General features: G+C 39.5%; 2 protein-coding genes across 2 annotated transcripts; both read right to left on the bottom strand.

Moving 5' to 3' along the window:
- Positions 1-300: 300 nt before the first annotated feature.
- On the bottom strand, positions 301-10,730 carry LOC133165823 (E3 ubiquitin-protein ligase RNF31). The gene is made up of 23 exons (XM_061295719.1): positions 10,533-10,730; positions 10,212-10,358; positions 9,817-9,972; positions 9,551-9,607; positions 9,264-9,468; positions 8,765-8,942; positions 7,877-8,010; positions 7,346-7,518; positions 6,985-7,218; positions 6,760-6,915; positions 6,371-6,514; positions 6,100-6,285; positions 5,817-6,023; positions 5,536-5,709; positions 4,600-4,698; positions 4,425-4,514; positions 4,011-4,125; positions 3,339-3,451; positions 3,103-3,213; positions 2,575-2,623; positions 2,145-2,241; positions 1,708-1,873; positions 301-1,633 (listed from the first exon to the last, which is right to left on the bottom strand). Exons 1-23 carry the CDS (start codon positions 10,728-10,730, stop codon positions 1,583-1,585), a joined length of 3,240 nt encoding a protein of 1,079 aa, XP_061151703.1. The 3' UTR covers positions 301-1,582.
- A 2,786-nt stretch (positions 10,731-13,516) lies between these two features.
- On the bottom strand, positions 13,517-19,822 carry LOC133166193 (potassium voltage-gated channel subfamily B member 2-like). Its single transcript, XM_061296236.1, has 2 exons — positions 19,232-19,822; positions 13,517-15,661 (listed from the first exon to the last, which is right to left on the bottom strand). The coding sequence occupies exons 1-2, from the start codon at positions 19,820-19,822 to the stop codon at positions 13,700-13,702; spliced, it is 2,553 nt and encodes an 850-aa protein (XP_061152220.1). The 3' UTR covers positions 13,517-13,699.
- Between the last annotated feature and the right edge of the window lie 1,990 nt (positions 19,823-21,812).

The raw sequence follows: 21,812 nt of genomic DNA, 5'->3' as shown, positions 1-21,812 counted from the left end.
CAGATGAGGCGACGATGAGAGCCTGAAGAAGAGGAAACCTGCAGCCACCAGCTTTTTCAATGGGAGCGACCAGAAACTATGACATCATCTCTCCCTGACTGCCTTCCCCCTCCATGGTTTGCGGTTAAATGATCTGGTTTTCCTTTGGACAATTTATTATATTCATTCTCAAATGCCGTGGTGAAAATGTAGTGATTTAGATGGTGACATCAAAACATTGAAATTAATTCATTTGAATTACGAAGGATTTTTTTTCTCAGTCCTTGCACCACAGAATCCAACAGTACATATGCTTTGGATTTATTTTGTTGCAATCTATAATCCACTAGATGTCCCTTTAACACTTTACACTTCAACATTACTTCAATTTGATTTAATGATTCATCAAAACACAATACAACATTCCGCTGCTTAATTACATTGTATTGCAGTCTCAATATATAATGTTGCCTCGCCATATTGCGGTTCACTTTTCGCGGACTCGCTGTTTCACAGATTTTTTTTTTGATCCGCGTGTCATGCTTTTATTTATTTTTCGGAGCGCACTCATAGTGCTTCTATCTACAACATATGGTGCTCACAGTGCTTTACAAAGGCTTTGTCTACACATAGCCAGGCTTTAATATATTATATATATATATATATTCCCCCTTTCTGTGTTTGTTTCAAAAAGCCACATCTACACCAAACCAACTGGTGAGTTTCTCTAACTTTACAAATGTTTAATCACTATCTAGAAATCTAAAATCCATGTCATGTGAATATTCAAATCTTGACTGACAATGACAGACTGGATGACGGACAGTCCTAAAATATAGAATTCACTGGTAACAACTGTCCACAGCCAAACAAGGATCTAGAGATATCTGCAAATCTCCACTTTGTTTGGCGTTTTCAGAAAAATGTTATTTAAAGAAATCCTCGGGGAAGTGTGGATGACAGGTCAAACCACGAAATATCTCTCCTATTTGTAAAATCCCTGGCTATGTGTAAATAAGTCTTATATTCACCCATTGACATACCCTTTCAAAGCAGCAATGTGTTCTCCATCCTGATTTGCCTGTCTGTTCGGAGGAATAAATTCATAGTTACAGATAGCACCAAAGTTTTTCCTCTGTGTTTTTTTTTCCTTGCCGATGTAACAATGCAGCCGTTAACCCCACGAGGGTGCCGTTTGTTAACGCCACGACTCCCACAGCCATCATTTGACAGTTCTCAAGCTTTGATGTGCCGTTGTTGTGACTCTGTTGACATGGATTAATGATGTTTCTGCTCTTTCAACTTCTCCTGTGTTTGTATATACAGTACATTATATATATTATAAATACAGCTGATACCCCCCACCCCCTGAAATATGATTCGACTTCCCACCCACACACCACCAGGCGCCAGACCAGATAAACGACTTTTGGAAAATTTACGATTGTTCCCCCTTATTTCCCCACACCTCTTATAGGGAACATTCTGTATAATAAATGTTAATGAGCATTTTTTGAAGAAATTGGGGGGTGTTGGGTAATATTTGTTGTTTTGTGGCGCCCTTGAGCTATGCCATTGCATGAGCGATGGAATGAGGCTCTTGTTATTTCTTGCGTGGGACTTTGTCACCCAGCGGGACTTCTTCCATTAGTTTCTGCAGAAAAATTACAGAAATATTTGGTATGTTGACTCACTCAGCCATCTCACAATCACACCAACCATGCTCACCTCAAGCAGTCTGCCGAAGTAGGTGAATCCATCCTCTGCATCCCTGCGGGTGTCATCTACTTTGTACCTCCTGCAGGCTAGCAGCAGTTCATTGGAGCTGTAGAGCCGGGCTGGGTCGATGGAGTAGCCGTTGATCAAGCTGACCAAGTACTCTCTATAATGCTTTCTGGATAGCAGCACACCATCACAAAAGTAAAGTCGTATTTAAGAAGGATGAATGGGAACTTTGCAAAGTGACAATACAACAGTACAGACAGTGACTGCAGAAAGCAGCTGTAATTCACATTTAGGTGAGCCTTTTTAATAGAAAGTTGAAATAAATCCATATAATGACTATCATATATTGACTATCATTCATGACGTGACTTCATCCAATTACGGAAGTTATTATATCTTTGCATTATGCCTCCGTGAGTAGCAATAACAAGATTTCATACTCGCACAGTCCAGCATGTCCAGTTTGGGTCTGTGCTCCACAAGCCGAGTCAGGTTGCTGGCCTCCATCATCCTTCTGCTCAATCACGCCACATAGCCCTTGGAAAGATAAAAGCAAAGTGTGTGATTATGACGTCTAATATCATAATATATCTAATATATTTATAATAATAAAGATAACCATTTTTTTTCCAACTTGATGAGAAAGTGCATGTGTTTGAACGTTCCCTTGGATTCACTTCTTACAATTCTGTGTGCATGTCTTAGCTGGATAATGCAAGAGCCTATCTAATTTTTGATGTAGATCTAGATAAAGGTGCATATTCAGGATTTTTCTTCTAGTCTACCATGTTTGGGGCCCTGTTGTGGCCTTTTCGAATAGTATCAATACATTTTTCCAACCTATTATTGGTGGTGAGTAGGTTCATCTACCTGTCTCTGTTCCAAGAGGGGGCTCAGTATTGTATGCGACACCATTGTTCTATCAAGAGAAAAAAGAAAATATTTGTAATTTACTAATTCATAGGGACAGTAACTATTTAACGATCTCAAATGGTTTCGTCCCTCTCACTTTTTTTTAATTTACAATATTATGACCATCAAACACAAAACGAGTAAAAAAAAAAAAAATCCTTCATGACTGGTTTATTATAGGGGAAAGCAGAAATATTTTTACTGAGCCTTTATACAGTTTGGTAACAAGTATGTGTTTTGGCTCCTTTTTTAAACTATTTTAAGGACTGACTTTATCAAATGTTAAGTTTCTGCTCCCCACCTTCTTGATTTTGCGCCTTCACATAATATCTTGTAAAGAAGATCAAGAAGCAGCTCTCTGTGAAAAGTCTATCAAGGGAGACACTGCCAGTGAAGGATGTTTTCCTTCATCCACTCACCATAATGTGAGTAGATTGCCACTTTGTCCATCATGTAAATAGATTGCAAAATATCGGAATCAGACACCTGCAATAAAGCCTGGAGTCTCAAAGGTTCCCAGTCTCTCAAATAGAAGAGACAATCCCTGGGGTGATGAGCATGTAGTCCAGATACAGTGCACTCATCCACAGCGCACGTCTAGCAACAAAAACAGAAAAGTGTCTGTGTTAAATAGAATTATTTGCGGTAAAAAAAATAAAAATGCAATATTCATAGTACTTGTGAACAGTTGATTCAATTGAATGGTGATTTTGCAAACTTACAGTATGGAATGGGTTGTTGCAACCACTGCAGAACTGGTAACGACACTGAGAACAGCAGAAATGCATGCAGCCTCCTTTCGACAGCGCATACTGGAAGCGGCAGTTCGGACAAGCTTGAAAGAGAAGGATCCATTAAAGCAGGTTGCGTTGGTCGATAATTATATTATTATTATTATAAAAATTAATTGACAGTGTTTGAGGGGTTAAACAGTGAGGCCTTAAGCTGGACAAGAGAGGCTGGATGTAGTATTTTCGTTTTTGAGTCGTTAAAGCAGGACTACAATCACAATGATGTGATCTGCGTTCTGGAGAGACAATTACGTAGAGAAGATTTTCTTAATGTGCTTTCTAATGAACAACAGTTACAACTTTTTTAAAAGCAAGCCTGTTTTTGGCATCAATACAAGTTGATCGCAGTAGCATAGAAGAATATAGAAGAATCCTTTCCAACTGGGACACTTCAATTAGTTTGGAGCTCTTGTCTCGGAAGGGGACAATTTTCAGTTACCGTATTTTCCGCACCATAAGGCACACTTAAAAGCCTTTCATTTTCTCAAAAGCCCAAGATTTGCCTTTTAATAAGGTGCGCCTTTTGTGCAGACTGAATTTCAAAATGTGTAAATGTTGTAAGTATATTGTTAGTGTATTTGGGATTGTGTACGTGACACGCACTTATGCCGTTGTCTCGTAAATAGCCAGCTAGGCCTTGTTTCTGATACTCTGGATCATTTTCTCTCTTCCAGGACTGGTATTGTTCACAGGATAAACCAGCGTGCTGAGATTCCCACTGCACACAGGAAAGAGAGAAAAAAAAAGTAAAGAGTAGGAACCGTTCCCACTAGCTTGATGAAGTTCCTTTGTCCGTATGGCAAATTACTGTGGGGAAACTGAGTGCTCAACTGCCTAAGCTGTTCTTACAACTGCTTAGCGTCTGATCACTACACCAACGTGACTTCGTTTTTGTCTGTCTTACATTGGGACACCTACTCTGCTGCAGTAAGACCAACAGAGCCTTTAGACAATTTTATAACGCTTACAATTTACAGGGCGGGCTCAGATGTGTGCAGAATTTGTGTCATTACTTACAGGCTTTTTGCACTGAGCACAAAAACTGTTGCGGCACTGAAAACAGGTGACTTTAAGCTGGTCACCATCATAGATGAACCCATACGAACACTGTAAAGAAGAGAGGTGGATGATGTTGATCATGGATACTTTTTTTTTGTCTCTCCAAGTGCATAATGACTCTTAAAGAACTTACATGGCAGCACCACAGGAACTTTGGATCCTTGATAAGGGCCTGCTCTGTCAGTTTCTTATGGAAGAGCTCATATACTTCAGGTTCCAGGCATTCTCTCAACTGAAATACACATTTATATTGACAGATACATGTTATTATAATGTGAACATATACAGTACTCTACACATGGGTAAATACTACGCAGGATAATGTTGAAATAGTATCAACTAATTTTTATTTGGAAGAATGTATTACAGCATTGAAGGAATTCTTTTGTTCTGCCTATGGTATGCTATTTGGGATCATGGCTGTTCTTACACACTGCACATGTATCTATGTAGTAACTGCAGACGTCTTCTGAAAAGAATTGAATATAATAATAATTTTAAAAAATAATTGTATATATATATATATATATATATATATATATATATATATATATATATATATATATATATATATATATATATATATATATATATATATATATATATATATATATATATAATTAGTACAAATATTAATAATAACAATTTCGATAATAAGGTGAAGTTACACGCACCTGCTCAGTCTGTTTAAGATCAGGGGATGTTTGAGAATAACTGTCAATTTTTTTGTATACATATGTGAAGCCCTTTGAGACTTGTTTGTGATTTAGGGCTATATAAATAAACTTGACTTGACTAAATGACTAACATGCATGTGTGACATTGTTCAGCAATACTTGCATATCTCATTATGCATGCTTGTGGGATCTAAATGCTGGAAGTAGGGCCACTCACGCTGACGCAACCTTTACGATAACCCCGATTCCCTGAACTGTCGTTTCTTTTCCACTAAGTCTCTACAACTATTGAGCCACTGTAAAGCAGCTATATAGCGATGCCATAGCTACTCCCACCAGTAGCACTGACAGCTTCTTTAATGGTGATATTAAAACATCGAGATAAAATCTACCTGGATATCCAAGGTGGAGAAGTAGCTGTTGAGATCCTCAGGGTCATTGATGTCAGGCTCCCAGCAGACTGGACACACCATGTCTCGGATATGTTTGTCCCTAACAGCGATGGTGAAATGCTGCTGGAAACAATCACAACACACAGAACACTGGCACGATGTCAGGGACTGCATCTGAAAAGAGGAGAAGAAACATTTTGAGGTGCATTCATCCGTGTTAACATGTTGCAGCCTTCTACTGACTCATCTATACATCAACAAAAAGAGAATGACACAATTACCTTACTATGGGGGAAAAGAGAAAGGCAGATGGGACATTCTTTGGCCAGGACTCTTTTGATGAACTCTCTGTCATGAGACTCCCGTACGGCCTGTACTACATCCTCCAGAGAGTAGGAGGCATTGTGCTCCTGAAGAAGAGATAGTGCCAGCTCACAGCGGCCCCAGCTGGGTAGATCATATACGGCTAGTAACCTCCGACATATACGCTGAAAGTGGAAGATCACTTGACAGTTGACAGACACAAGACAAATACAGACTGTAACTTTCAAATAACCATCTCACTTGTTTGTCAGGGTGATTGATATCAACGGCTGGCTCAGGCTCGTCACTCCAAATACGTTCATGAAAGGGTTCCAGAAGGGGGCGCTGCAGAGAAGCCAGTGCCGCTCTGACCTCCCCGCCACTCTTCCTCAATACCTCATGACAATGAGCCTCGTCAGTAAAGCCCAACGAGCACAGCATCTTTATCTGGGGGAAGCAAGTGACAATAAATGTTACACCAGTATCAAGGTGCTGTGTATTTCCATTTCCAGCAAAGTTAACAATTTGTTACTTTTGTGAGTCTGTCTCGAAGGGCTTGTCTGGCAGCCCTTTCAGAATCACCTCCTGTTGTCAGCCAGGCCTGCTTGGCTTCTGCTCTAGAAAGTTGGACTGCAACTTTTCCAGAATCCTCAGTGGGAGCCTCACACGACCTGTTCTGTGTTGAGAGTACAGCTGATTCGAAAAGGCATCGTATCGTTTCTCCACATCATGCATCGCCACACAGCAGCTTTAGTAGATTTACTTGACTGTCATTTCCCAATTGATGTGTGAGGCAACACTCAAGAAACACAAACGCCTTCAAAGTACATTTACTATGAATGCCCGCTTCACGTGATTCACTTCAATATCAATTGGCTGCAGACTTGAATGAGTTTTGTTGAGTTTGCTTGTGTCACATACAAACTGATGGGAGAGCATCGCTGACAACAAGCTGATCTTGTCCAGTTGCTGAGGCAGCTCGGACTTCAACCATTTGCAAGGCAGAATGCTGGTGTTTTTAGCGACCTTAATGCATGTGTACACCTCCTCAGGGCTGATGCCATTCTTCTCTCCATCCTGCCATTGACAGAAGAAGGAAATGCTCCAGACTACAATACAAATACATGGGAGCGTGCAATGTATTACTCGAATCAGCTGTATTAGCTTCAGCCCGTCCTCCTTCATTTGCCGCTGCCTACAGGAGTTTGGGTCTTCTTGCGTCAGTTCTTTGGGTTTGACTGACAGAGCAGGGACCCGTCTGACCGGGGAGGGAGGGCGGAGTTTTGACGGCAGAGGTGCAGGCTCCGGACGAGCGAGGTCACACATCTCACAAAGTGTGGCAGGTGAGTAGTTAAGATATGTACAAAACTGACACACCCACTGGCCAGAGAGATGTATGATGACAAGATGATGAAAAAACAAAACACAGAAAACATTTGCCATTAAAGATGTGTGTGATTAAATACAAATCAACATTTCAAACTCTTAAATCTTTCAGTATTCCCACCTGGCTGTCAGGATCCCCAGGCATGCCCAGTACAGGCGCTAGTGGTCTGGGTGGGGTGATAGGAGGGTGTGAAGGGGTAACCGGAGGTCGTGTAGCCAAACGAGGTCTTTCACACACTTCACACAGAATGCTGCTGGCTGCGTTGACCATAGTACAGCTCTTACACTGCCACTCTATATTAAAACATTAAAAATGATATTACCACATGCGTCCCGGAAAACAAGCACAACTTAATTCAAGTTAACAAATTTAAACACTTTGTAGCAATTCCCTCAAAAATATCAGCTATGAAAGACCAGTACAAAAAAAATGAAAGAAAATCAATCACTTTTATAATAGGAGGTCATTATACATTTGATTTTCAAAGTCATGACAACCCTTTAACAGAAAGCACAACCATGATGTGTTCCGCAATGGAAACAGTTTGACACCGCTCATCTACAGAGGATTTTATAATCTAGCGAAACAAAACCTGGGATGAAAACAATCAGATTACAAACATTGTGGGTGGTACCACTCGATGAAACAGACCTGAGATGGTAGCTGGTGGAGATTCATCCGCAGCGGAGCCGAGTGATTCGCAGCGAGGGCACTCGCAATCCTCACACAGCACATCTTGGGATGAGTTGACTTTTGTGCAGTGAAGGCAATGCCAGGTGGAAGAACTGAAAGTGGACGGCATAACAGTAGTCAATTAATTATATAGATTAGAGCATAGGTGTCAAACTCAAGGCCCGGGGGCCAGATGCGGCCCGCCACATCATTTTATGTGGCCCGTGAAGACAAATTCTGCATCGACTTTGTGTCATTACGAAAATGACAAATTTTCTTCATTTTTTAAAACATAGAGCTATTGCTAGTAATTTTGATACCCATTTATCTTTTAAATAATTTGAACAGTTTTTACTAGTCTCTGATTTCAAAACTAGTTATTCATCAGATTGTTGTGTAGCCTATAGACGACGTTGTATATAACGGCCCTCCGAGGGAAACTATGACAACAACGACAAAAACGAGTCTGACACACCTGGATTTAGAGTCTCAACAGACCTATAAAGATTATTTCAGTCACAGCAACGTTTCCAATGGTTACATACAACGACACCAAGCAATGCTGTGTCAATAATAGATTTATATTTCATTTAAATTCATCAACCTTACTGATTTTATGGCGTTTAGAAGGTAATATAGGTCATGTCGAAATGATCAACAAGGGAGATGAGCCAGGTGAGTACCAGTAAATGTCTTCCAGGTTGTCAGTGCTGACACATACTGTATTCCCTTTAGGCTTTTTAGGATTAAAAGACCTAAGTGTTGTTTGAATCTTGGGGTTGAACTATTATACAATATTTACACAAAGCTTCCAATTCAGAGCCAATTATATGCGTAATATATACCGTGTAATGTATTCAGTCTAACCTTTTACTATTTTCACTTTTAGACGTGGCGGAAGAAATGGAAGATGTGACAGCAGTTCGACGGTGCTTGGCCCTTTCAGGGTAGGAATGGTATAGTCTGTCGCACTCGGAACACATGCCTTGGAGGCAAGTCAGACAGTGGACAGTGATGCGAAATATTCCACAGAGGGTGCAGTTCTCTGAAAGGCAAAATAAACAATGGCATTAGCATTATAGCTCCAAATAACGTTTTTGTCTTTAAGAAGCCATTGTGCTAATCAATGACTTGTTTTTTTTTTGCAGGTTAATCCAAGGGAAAAAGGTTTTTACTAAACAATAAAAAATACACAAATATAATGAGCGTTGCATTATCCTGGCAGCTTTTTGAACATCACATTTTCATCATTTTATACAAATATTTTTGAATATACACATCATTGTTTACACAATATAAACTACTGTAATGTGTTCACTGCGAAGAAATAATCCAGCGCAGTAAAGCTGATATTATGTCTCCTCACCTGGGTGTTTCTTGAAGGGAGGGAACAAGACCTGAATGGGCCTGAGACTTTGATGGTTGGAAGAGAGTGACCGAGCTTGGCTGCTCTCCCTCATGGAGTGATGGTGAAGAGGGAAGGCAAGCGACTTGGATTGGCTGTCCGAATGATTTTTGCGACAGCTGAAAGATGAACGGCTGACCACAGCATCTGTGTTCAGACCTACATCCTAAACATAGAGAAAATATTAGGTGATATTTAATGCCCTTCCTTTGCAGGCTTGGGATCAAGTGAAAATCACCATTGCTGACCTTGTGTCGTAGAGTAGGAATGATTCTCTCATAGAATTCCGGATGAGGATGCGTCTCCTGGGATGAAATAGAAAAAAGCAAACGTGTTTTTTAAAATAAAAAGTCAAAACTGATACAACTTTCAACACAATTTGATACTTTTTTATTAAAACATTTTTTTTATACATTTATAGTGAAAGAAAGAAAGATTTGGGAGATATCAATGATTTTCCAAACACAACCACATTCTAGATAGGATAAACATGTACTGAGACAAAAGGGCACACCTTGATAAGCATTTCTAGCTCCATCCTTAGGCTCATCACCTCCAGAGTTATAGCTGCAACTTTGCCAACATCAGGATCTGTGACATCATCGGGGAAGCTGAGCCCATCTGGCTGCTGATTGGAGTAACCGTAGAGACAAAGCACTGCCCTTCCTCCCTGGAAGAAGAGAGAGAAAATAATCAAAGGTTTGTTATGGTTTGTTTGTTTGTTATGGTTGGATTTAGTACATTGTCTGAGAAAAGATGGGATGACATTTGCATGATATTGAATACCTGGTACATTTTCATCAACATCCTTTCAATTGTTTATGTTGTTAAATACTTCAAATACATTTGTAATTTGTAGATTATTCAGATTTGTAAAGTTTAGTCCTCTAGTCCATATGTGTATGTTACCTGGATAGCATCAACGGTGGCCCTGAACACTGGATTGTTGTGCTTGACAGTTCTCCAGAATTTAGGTCTGTTGGGATTTGTTAAATTACATCCATACTTTTCCAGGATGTTCAAAGCTGTAGATAAGCGCTGCAGTGATGCAAGTGTCTGAAGAGAGGACAAGAAATATGGAGTAGTCACTAAACAGATTTGAGATTTTTAAAAAATAAAGACAATAATTTAAGTGCTGTCATCAAAACACACACTATTAGAAGCCTAATTTCTTCACAGATGGAACATTGTTTTGGCATGTGTGAATGGATGCAATCCAATTGATGTTACCTCTTTTCTGTTGCTACCAAAGCTGTTTTCTATCACCATAGTTTCAGCAGCAATGTGGTGGTATTTGGAACATGGCGGTAAAGAAAGATTAGCCATAACCATCACACCAGCTCGGACATCCACCACTCTGCCGCCTGAGTATAGACACACTTCCGCCTGACTCCGGGCCTCCTGCAGTTGTTCCGATAGGGAGGGCATCCTACATATGCGGTATGAAATAAAAGAAAATCATCTTTTCAGACACTAGGTGACGATAGAACATGGCAAACTGAGCTAGGAAACAATATGCATTACAGTCCTTGCCTCCTGTGACGTAATGAGATGGGGAGGAAAAAAGTGCTCCAAAAGTGGGTGGACCAGTTTGCCATAAATCTCATCCCCCAAAATCCCTTAAATCACTACAGATTCTTTTAGTGGCACGGATTTTAGTGCAGACATCATTTTTGCACATACACTTATCATATACGTGCCAATGTTCAGATCGCTGGATCGTCTCTTTAAGACGCGTTGATTTACGATGCATTGACAATCCGTTATTTAATCGATTGAAGACACATCTTAATATGCTACAGGCAACAGTCCGCAAATTAAACCCTTAGATGGAATTGTGTGTATCATTTTTTTTTGTTATGCGCGTCATTTCATAGTGCAGATTGGAACGTGTTTGCACGAACGCTATAGCAAGCTACTAATGTAAACGTAAGGAATCACGGTCGGCTGTGTTTTACAACATAAGGCAGTATATTTGAGCGCAGCTGCCTACCTTTTAGTCACAATACCGGAGAAAAAACGGAGAGATTCCGCGGTCCTCGGTATTGAGGTGCAATTTTTTTCGGGGTCTGACAAAATAAGAGCGAAAGCAGGTGCGTGCGTTCGTGACGTCATACGCCAGAGATGCTAACGTAAATATTACTGCCACACAATAATTATGAATTAAAGCCAGATTGAATATCAAATACTGCAGCACACTTTGCGTGTAATTTTATGTTTCATTGTTTCATTGATTTTGCTGATCCTTATATTTGTCAAAAAAAAGAAAAGAAATATACACCACACAGTAATAGGCCATTCAGACTCATTTTTTTATTTTGCATGTATCAGTAAATGGAGGAAAAGTCACTATTCACTAAGTATATGTTGATTCTCGCACCCGACTAATCATAACATTCCTGTTAAAACACAAAAACAATAACATCTGGAAAACAGAAAAATGGAGAAAAAAAATCCATGGTTTGTTGACTACAGTATTTGCAATATTTAGATGATAGTAACACTAGCAAATGCAATTGGAACATGTGGTTGTGTATATGATTGTTGTCAAAAAAGACTATAGTTGTACTTTTGAAGTTAACTGAACAATAATATGAAATTACACTGCCACCTCTTTTTAATGATTGTATAGTTTGAGGTCATCAGTTAATGTTATTTATTATGCCACAGTTGGACTTATTAATCGATTTAGAATCCAATCAAACCATAATATATTCATTTATGGATGCTGTAGTTAATAGACACATATAAATACACCTGTAAGATACACTGTATTTAGATCAGCAGTGCAATTCAAATATATTGTACTCTCTCAGAGAAACTTACCTTACTATCAAATGCGGAAGAAATTGCGGCACAGTGAGGTTAAAACTGTAGGCGATGTTAATAGTTGAGTCATAATGAGGTTAAGTGAAGTACTGTACAACAAAGTCAAACAAAACCAGAGGATTTGCATATCAACATATTGTGTCCATTGAACAAGGAAAAAAAAGAAAACAACGCTTACTCTACAATTTTTCTTCCACCTTCTCATAAATTGTCTATTTATGAAAAGGCACCCATGTTTGAATATATCTATAGATGTCAACAATAAAATGCAGCGCCATTGTCTTTTTAGAAACACAGTGAATCACTGTTATTAGACAGAAAAAATGTCAATCTATAGACTGGGTTTGAATTTACACACAAGTCATGTTTTATGTGTTGATACCCATAATCAAACTATATTTTCTCTCGCTAAGTCATTTTGTCCATACAAGTAAATCTGATACATGTCAGCTATCATTTGAACGTGCAATGCAGCATTCATTAATTTTGAAGATGCAATCATTTAAGGGGAACTCTTTCACAGTCAAATAAGCCCCCCAACACACACACACAAGTATATAATTAAAACATGCTGCAGGGTGTAGCCTTGGTTAGCACCTCTGGCATCAGTATTTGAATGTGAGACACTAAAAGAAATATATTATAAGAATATTTGCATATACACTAAGCAAACATTGGGCAGAGCACTGCATTTACTGCTTGTGTTTCTTGACCTATAATGTTTGATGCTCCAATGTCTCCAACAACTAAAATCGCCAAAAATAATCCAAACTGAAATGACAATGATGGCAAAAGTACAATAAACATGATTTGATTAAAAGACATAGATAAGTCTCATAGAGACCAGATTGTTTAGATACATGCACAAGTGCACTTACTAACACGTGATGGGACAATGTCTTGTCTATGGAATGTGTCAAGGCCCCTCGATTTGTTATGACTGTTCATGACAGGAGCCTCCATAGTTTGATCTTTTGTCACGCTATCTATTCAGTCTATCAAGTTTGCGATACATTACAAAGTATTTTCTCTTTATTAAACTGCTGCTACTTCGCTCATTGTCGAGAGGTGAATGTGTGCCGAGATGTGAACAAACAGCAAATACTTTCTGTTCCTCATCCATCCCCTTTTAAGTAACTTATTTTTAGGCATTTATAGAAAAGAGGGGTAAAAAATAAATACTGTACAACCATACAAACTATACAACATGGCTCACCCAATATGTTTGACTATGCTTAGGGCTGCATTTCAAGTACGGTTTATAATAGCCAAAAGACTGATGAGCCATAAATTTGCATATATTGCAAAATACACGTTTATTTTTTTTTCTCCACATTGTGCAGAATTTTTATATAGAATCTTGATTTCCTGAAATAGCCTGAAAATAAAACAATAGAAAGGGGTGTACACGAATGATCTTTTTGTTTATGTTCAAATGTGGTTCATCTGTGGTCAAAAATGATTCAGTGGTTCAATGTTCTTTAGGTGGTTTTCGTGCCTCTGTTGGGCAACATTCTTAATGTCCCCATTCTCTTCAGTGGATATCTCAGCGCTTTTGGAATGTGGGCTCACATGCTAGTTTCATTGGAGGATTTGTGACTTCCATCTAGAATGTGGTTTTCTTGCCTCTCAGCACCTTGAGATGGCACCTCCCTTCCTCCTCCCTCCATACTTACCAGATCCTGCGAACAGTTGAGAAGGTTGGCCTTGGGCAGAGGGCTGGTGCAACTGGCTGAGCCGGCAGCAGACTTCTCCATGTGATTCTTTCCTTGGTGGCTTAAGCCTGTGAGCTGTCCTTCACCCTCTAATCTCTTGGCTGCTGAGCCTTCACCTTCCCCCTTAGAGTTGTTTGGACGAACAGATTGCTCGACCAGGGACGGAGATTGTAGCAGAGGCAGTGAAGATTTAGTGTCTTGCCTTCCAGAGCTGAGCCGTGAAGAAAATCTGGAAACCTTATCGTCTGACAGTTGCTGAGAAAGCTTAGCTGTACCAGCAGAAGAAGAAGTGGCCACTGGTGTAATCACTGCCATGAGCACATCATCCTGGATTCCAATGAGGGCACTCTTGTTGTCTATTGTCTTTTGTAGGCTGCTACTATAATCCGTTGAGGAGGTGCAGCTGCTGTCTGCAGTTGTATTGATGTTGGGACTGGACACAAACTTGTACAGCCTCTCTTTTATAATTGGCATTGGCTGAGTGCTATCAGTGGTCTTATTGATCTCTATGGCACTAATCCGAGTCAGATCCAAGGGAGGGGGTGCACGCAGTTGTCTTGAAGTACTTTGACTAGCTCCAACAGTGGGGATCAGAGAACTTTTTTCTGCTCTTTCTCCTGAAAAGTCCTCAGCCATGTTGCAGCCTGCTCTTGCATTTCCGTCAGGGGATGTTTTTTGGGTTTGGATGGGGGGCAGCACATTCATCTCCATCTCTTCTTTGACCAGTTTTGCTTGGTTCTCCTGGAAAGTGCTTGCCTTGTCGTAAGCACATTCTAATGTCTTTACGTTGAGGTGTTGAAGGCTGCCTTGGCTAGTCAAGGGCTTGGGACAATCAGGTGAGCCCACTCGAGCCACTTCCTGATAACCAGATGTAAGTTTGGACTGACCGGGGCTGCCTAAATCCACATTGGAGTAACGTTTATGGTAGCTCCAGCGGCTAGGTGATAAGTGATTATCTACTGGACACTTACTATCTTCTTTCTTTTCAATCAGCACATCTGTAAGTTCCATGTTACGTGCAAAAGCCTCTTTGGGATTAATCGAAACAATACTTCCACTTCGTTTAGCTCGTTCAAGAGCTTCCCTCCTCTTGATGGCCTTCTCCTGCCTCTTCTGCTCTCGATAAAACTCGGAGAAGTTGTTGACAATGATTGGGATGGGAAGGGCAATGACCAGGACTCCAGCTATGCAACAAAGCCCTCCAACAATCTTCCCCAGCAAGGTTTGAGGGTAAATGTCTCCATAACCAACAGTGGTCATTGTGATTGTAGCCCACCAGAAAGAGGCAGGTATGCTGGTGAATTTGGTGGAATCCTCATCTTTCTCAGCAAAGAATACTAAGCTAGAAAAGATCATAATGCCCATGGCAAGGAAGAGAATTAATAGACCCAATTCGTTGTAGCTCCTTCGCAGCGTGAAGCCCAGAGACTGCAGTCCAGTGGAGTGCCTGGCCAGTTTCAATATCCTCAGAATTCTCATTATTCGGAAAATCTGGACCACACGACGTACATTCTGGAACTGCATTACATTCTTGTTGGATTCGGTGAGGCATAGAGTCACATAGTAAGGCAGTATGGCCAGCAAATCAATGATATTTAGTGGCGCTTTGATGAAATTCCACTTGTTGGGTGCTGACAGCAGGCGCAACAGGTACTCCATGGTGAACCAGGCAATGCACACTGCTTCTACGTGGGCTAGGCTTGGGTTGTCATTAAACTGGCCAAATTCGTCCACAACTTGCAGCTCTGGCAAGGTGTTGAGTGATAATGATATTGTGGAAATAATGATGAACAGGATGGAGATCATAGCCAGGATCTGCAAGACAATGGAAACAGAGTGTGTGTTATTTTTGGTTGGTACACAATGACGATCATTTTGATACACACTCTGGATGAGGATTTTCAAAACTGGGGCAAAATATCTTAATATTGGCATCTCATATTGTCTGCTAGGATTGAGATGCTAATTGGTCTGTCCCAGACTAAGAGAATGTCACCATTATCTAGATTGAGTTACTGACACTTCAATTATTCTTCAGGGAGTTTAAAGCAAAATAATATATTTTTTTGCTTGAAGGAACTATACAAAGTCATCTTGAACTTTTTCTTTAACATTAAATGTTCAATGTGGCAGCAGAAATCTAAACACGGTATTTTGATTCATATTGTAAGATAATATTGGAAGATGAGATGATTATAAGATATTGTAAGATGAGTTAAGCAGCAAAATCCACTTGTTTTTATCCATCTCAAGGGGCGGCCATTTTGCCACTAGCTGCGAGTGAAAATGACATCACAGTTGCTCAGGGCTCACATAATGACCAATCACCAAAGTCAGAAAACAAGTGAGCCGTGATTACTTGAGCCCTTAGCAGCTATGTAAAGAAAAACATCTCCTTTACATGGGCAAATTGTTTTTGTTTTAATACTGAAACGAACTGCAGGTGAAACAGTGAGGAGCCATAAGCTTGTGCCGTCTCTCACTCCACCCTTTGCTAGGACATTTCAGGATAATTGTAATAGGATTGTCTTGCTATCTATAGCGAGGATAGAGAGCTGTTAGAAGTGGTTACTCATTCTTTCCTCCTCTAACAGGAAGAATCAAACATGGTTGTAAATTCCTTTCTAAAGGAAATTATTCTTTAACAAACAGATGATATCAAGAAAGAGTAGAACTTAAGGACATTTTCATCTGAAGATACTAAATTAAATTTTGTTTTTCAAAATTGCATATATATTTGTGCTCTCTTGCCTCTAAATTACTGTACAACAGCATCTTTTATGACATTCACTCAATGTTAGTCCTTATTTGAACATGGACGTTCAGGAATATGTCACAAGAAATCTTAATTAATGTCTGTCCCAAAAAATATTTCAAATGCTATAGCCTGTATCAATGTTATAAAATTGATTGTGTTATTCATATATGTAGCACGGCTCAGACTTGACCACACTGCTTGGACATACCTCCTCGAAGACATTGCCAGGACAATTGAGGGCTCCTTCGGCAGCCCTCTGCTCTGACATGGACATCCACTTTTTATTTCATTGATTTTCATGTTGTATCATTTGTGCCCTCTCTGCATCCATTTCAACCTGGTGATCCTGAAAGGGGGATCCTTCCATCTGTGGTCCCTTCTCAAGGTTTCTCATTTTCCCCCGGTAGGGGTTTTTAGGTTTTTCCTTGCCCTTTTGGGAGCTTAAGATCAGGGGATGCTTTGAGAATAATTGTCAATTTCTGTCTATGTGAAGCCCTTTGAGACTGCTTGTGATTTAGGGCTATACAAATAAACTTGACTTGACTTGACATATCCACATGGCTAATTTCAATGTTCATAAGCATCAACTAATTAGCTCCAACTAACAATTGACCCCCGCCTACATCTGTTCACACATTCCGTCCCAATATTTTCAATGTCCATCCATCCATCCGTCCGTCTGTCCATCCATCCATCCATCCATCCATCCATCCATCCATCCATCCATCCATCCATCCATCCATCCATCCATCCATCCATCCATCCATCCATCCATCCAATAAGTTATATCTTGCTTGCTACTCTTTTAATTTATATATATATATATATATATATATATATATATATATATATATATATATATATATATATATATTTGTCTTTCCATTTGTGTACAGTAATATATATATTTTTTTCACATATATGAAATAAACAAATAGACGAATAAACTCTAAACTAAATTTTACCCCGCGAATGTAATTCTCCAGGAAAGGCATCTGGCATCAAAATTTCGCCAAATGGTTCATGCGAATGACTCACTTAAATAACCCTTGATGAGAGAAATCAAGTTGAATAAGAAGTTTAGTAGGATATTAAATAACATGAGAGTAAATCCCATCAAACTACAATAAGATTATGTGCATGAATTTAAATTTGGTTATTGAAAAAGTTATTATTGGTATAAATAGTATGGTATGACATAGCGGTGGGTGAATTTGTGTGTGCGTGTGTGTGTTCCACTTAATACTTGCATCTAATCAGCTGTACTTTATCATGCTCAGAGAAGGATCTCTTATTGGCTAAGAGCTGAATGACACACAGGGAGTGTCATTGCGAAGTGGCCTAAGAAGATTCCCTCCTGCTGACCCCACACTTCTGAAATAGTCGCAAGGATCGCTGTTATATTTAGAAACAAAGTTTGCTGCTAAACTTATGTACGTATTACGTATGACCTGTATGTATGATTTCATACCTCAAATTAGTGGCAGTTTAAATTTTAGTTGTTTTGATTCTCCAGAATATTACACTGCTGTCCTGGCATGCATATTATTCCATTTTTTTCTTTTTGCAGCTCCATGTGAAAAGCAATTTTTAATTGCCAAAAGTGAAGTATTGAGGAGTGTCTGTTATGATAATTAAAATGAATAGAACTTGAACGACTTCTGTCCTGTGAAAACCCAAGAATAAGCAATTTATGAAACAAATTGAGAATTCATTTCCACAATGGGCGCCAAGAGAATTAGCCAAGTTAAATGTTAATTACAAAATGATCAATTTCACTGTTCTTATCTGTTCCAAGAATGCTTCTGGCCAATACATTATCTACGTCAGGAAGGCTCATTTTATCATCCTTTTAACTTCACTAAATCTTAATTGCTTAGGGCAAACAGCTTAATCTGCTTTTGCGACAGACTCTTCCGGTACATCCAGACACTTCACACACCTGCGTCTCCGGAGTCTAGACCCCAACTCCATCCGGAAGTCGGGATTTGGGTGTAAAGCAAATGAATAGGCCTGCATCAAATCCTGACCTTGAACCCACTGAAGACTTGTTGAATCAGCTTGCTGCTGTTGGTCCAGAATTGAGGATCCTGACCATTTCATAAATTACAAAACGACTAATATATCATCTTCTACAAGATGTTGGCATGTATAGGATTGGCTCACAATTTCTGTTGTATTTTGGCGGGGTGGAGGTCAAGGCTATTTTGGGGCCAGTCAAGTTATTTCATTCTCAACTTGTTAAACAATGTCTTCAATGAACTTTGGACATGATTAAGAGGTTTGTCTTAATACTTCTGTTTACACTTTATTTTGGAAAAAGTACCAAGTAAGACTGTTAAACTTATTCCTTTAAAAGATGGGGATTTGTTTTTCTTTTTCAACATATACGTATATAGATAAAAAAAATTATTTGAATGTTTAAATGTTATTTATACAGTTTTCGTGTTATAGTTTATAAACCGCATACCCTCCATGGTGACAGAATTACAGTTAAATATTATGAATTTGGAATTTTGGAAAATTTCAATGAATGCCTCTGAATTGGTTAAAGTGGACCAACTAAGCCCTGGAATTTGAAATCTCTCCATTGGAAAGGTTATCATGGGAGTGCGAGCTGCTGTTACCTTTGCTGCCACAGATGAGCTGGGTTTCTCCAGGAGATCCCACAGCTTCTGTCTCTGGTCAGGACAGCAGCCCAACTCCTCCTCCTCCTCCTCTCCTTCCTTGTCTCTCAGATTCTCCGCCTCCCTCCTCAGCTCCTCATTCATCTGCTCCTTCTTCTGGTGGTATCGTGCCTGGCAGCAAGACTCCAGGTAGATCTCGTCAATACCCCAATAGTCCAGCTCTTGGCCAAAAGATAGGGCGCACATCTCCTCCATCATATGCAGTTTGCCAGTTCTGTAGAAGTTGAGAATGGAGGAGAAGGCCACGGGATGGCGGTCGAAGAAATACTCGTTCTCAGACAGGGTGTAGTCATCGCAGATCTCCAGCAGCGACTCATGGGTGTTGCAGTCTCTCAGCTGTCCCAGACGGGTTCTGGGAAGGCGGTCCAGCGTTCGCCATAAAACCTCATGTGTTAGACCTCCAACATTGAGTCGGACCCTCCGAGATCGTGCCTTCACGCGGATGATGTCGATGGGCTCCGGGGGCAGCACTGGAACCGCCGGGGGTCGATTGAGGACTTTTGGTGTACTGTAGAGCGCTTTGTCTACCATATTTATGCAGTGTGAACTCCACTAATGTATGCGATATTGACTCGTCGGGATGATTTTGTGGTGGCCGGTGGGCAGAGAGTGGCTTGGCCCACCAAGCTCACCCAGCTCTTTTCAGATAGTAGAACTGGTGCTGAGATCCATGACTAGAAGGGTATAAAGAAATAAGGAATATTATTAAAAATATGAATTTACATATGGTATTTGTACTTTTTAAGTCATACCGTAATTTTTGTAGTAGTCGTTTTTCAAAGTATTCATTTTGACAACAGTAAATATCGGGACAGATGAAGTTAGCTAAATTTTTTATAACGATTCAAACTCCGTCGGTTAGAATTAATTTAGTTTGGTGAGGATCTGGATAAAACAGCTGAAATGATTTTGTCCTTTTGAGTCACTAAGGCATGAAGAGAAGCGTCTAATTAGCTATGAGACAGACGGACAAACAATCCCAAACATGACCTCTGGCCTTGGCAAAGGTCTGTGTTTTACTGAGTCATCCCAGTTAGAGGTCAGTAGATCAAATCATGTTTAAACTGTAAAAAACTATTTTTGGGCCTCAAAACAGTCAGTTAGACATTTATAAAAAATAAGGAGTTAGCACAACAAAGCCAGCGTGCTGTTTTCTTGAAGGTTAAGGGACAACCACTCTGTAAACTTCACTCACTTTCATGTGATAATGTAAACACGCCGAGATGGGAGAACCACCATCATTTTCTGGAATTAAAAGTCTTTCAATGACTGCTCTATAAAATGTTAATCGTAGCTTTTTCCGGGAAATCAATTTTATGGTTGGACCACTAGAGCTTATTCTACCATTAAATGTCCTTTGACAGTGGGACTTTTATCTGATTGGATAACGCCGAACCACAAATCCTAGCGGGGGCATTTGGCTTTGTCTGCCCAAGTTAATTATAGCCTGTCTATCTTCTCTCAGGACACTCATAGGACACACGACGATGTCAGCATCCAAAACTACTACGTCACTAAATGTCAAAATGCTATTTAGTCGCACAATCAGAAATGTATTAAATACTTAATAAATTGTTCTTGCTAACTTTTTAATTGAGTTGAAAAAACATTCAGATGTTTAATACTCATATCAATATGGAGGATTTTTTTTTCCATTACCAATTATGGGGCTTTTATTATTATCAAAGTTAAAAAAGAAGGCAATAATTTGGGATAATATTTTCATCGCGGAAAGTTAAAACCGATAAGACTTTCGTTTTTGCAGTGTAAAATACGTATTTAGTTTTAAATGATAGACACCATAATTAATAATTTTTAATGAAATTAACAATGCGTGCCTCTGTGCGACAACACAACATAAAATAACTAGGTATGTACAATTACACCTGGATTTTATATACTTCATAACAAAGGTCATGCAAGCAAAAAGTAATGATAAAGATTAATTTATTGTGTTCTGTACACCGCTTTCCATCACATCAACACTTTTTCCAAGTCGAAGGCAAATTGTTTAGAACGCAGAGTCAAAGTCTAAAAAGAGAGCATTCATTTCTAATTCGTCATCAGGAGATTAGGCAGACTGTGGTTTATCCCGAGATTATGCACTTGAGTACCGCAAATTTAAAAAGCACAAAGCGCACAGACTAATGCAACACAGAATGATTCAAAAACGTTTTCTTTTTTTCTCCCTTTTCATATCTCATATTAGAAATAAATGTTCCAGAGGGAAGAAATAAAAAAGCAGGTTGTCAAGAATCTAAGAAACTCAAGAGGAGCCTACCTGTATGGATTTTGCTGAATAACTCTTGAAGTCGAACTCTGCTTCTTCCAGGAGGTCCCACCATAGCAGCCACCTAGTTATCTTTGATTTTCAACACCATACTGAACATACTGATAAATGAAACCCACAAGGCATACTGTCAAAGATCCACATTTTGGCCAGATAGTTAAGGCCAGCTTGAACGTTCAGGTTATGTTGCATCAAGTGAGGCGTCTGTGTAGCTGAGATACATGAAGACAC

The sequence above is a fragment of the Syngnathus typhle genome, linkage group LG13 (assembly GCF_033458585.1).
Source record: "Syngnathus typhle isolate RoL2023-S1 ecotype Sweden linkage group LG13, RoL_Styp_1.0, whole genome shotgun sequence".
NCBI classification, from domain to species: Eukaryota; Metazoa; Chordata; class Actinopteri; order Syngnathiformes; family Syngnathidae; genus Syngnathus; species Syngnathus typhle.
Note: the sequence above shows the minus strand (reverse complement) of the source record. Positions and strands in the feature narration are given on the sequence as shown.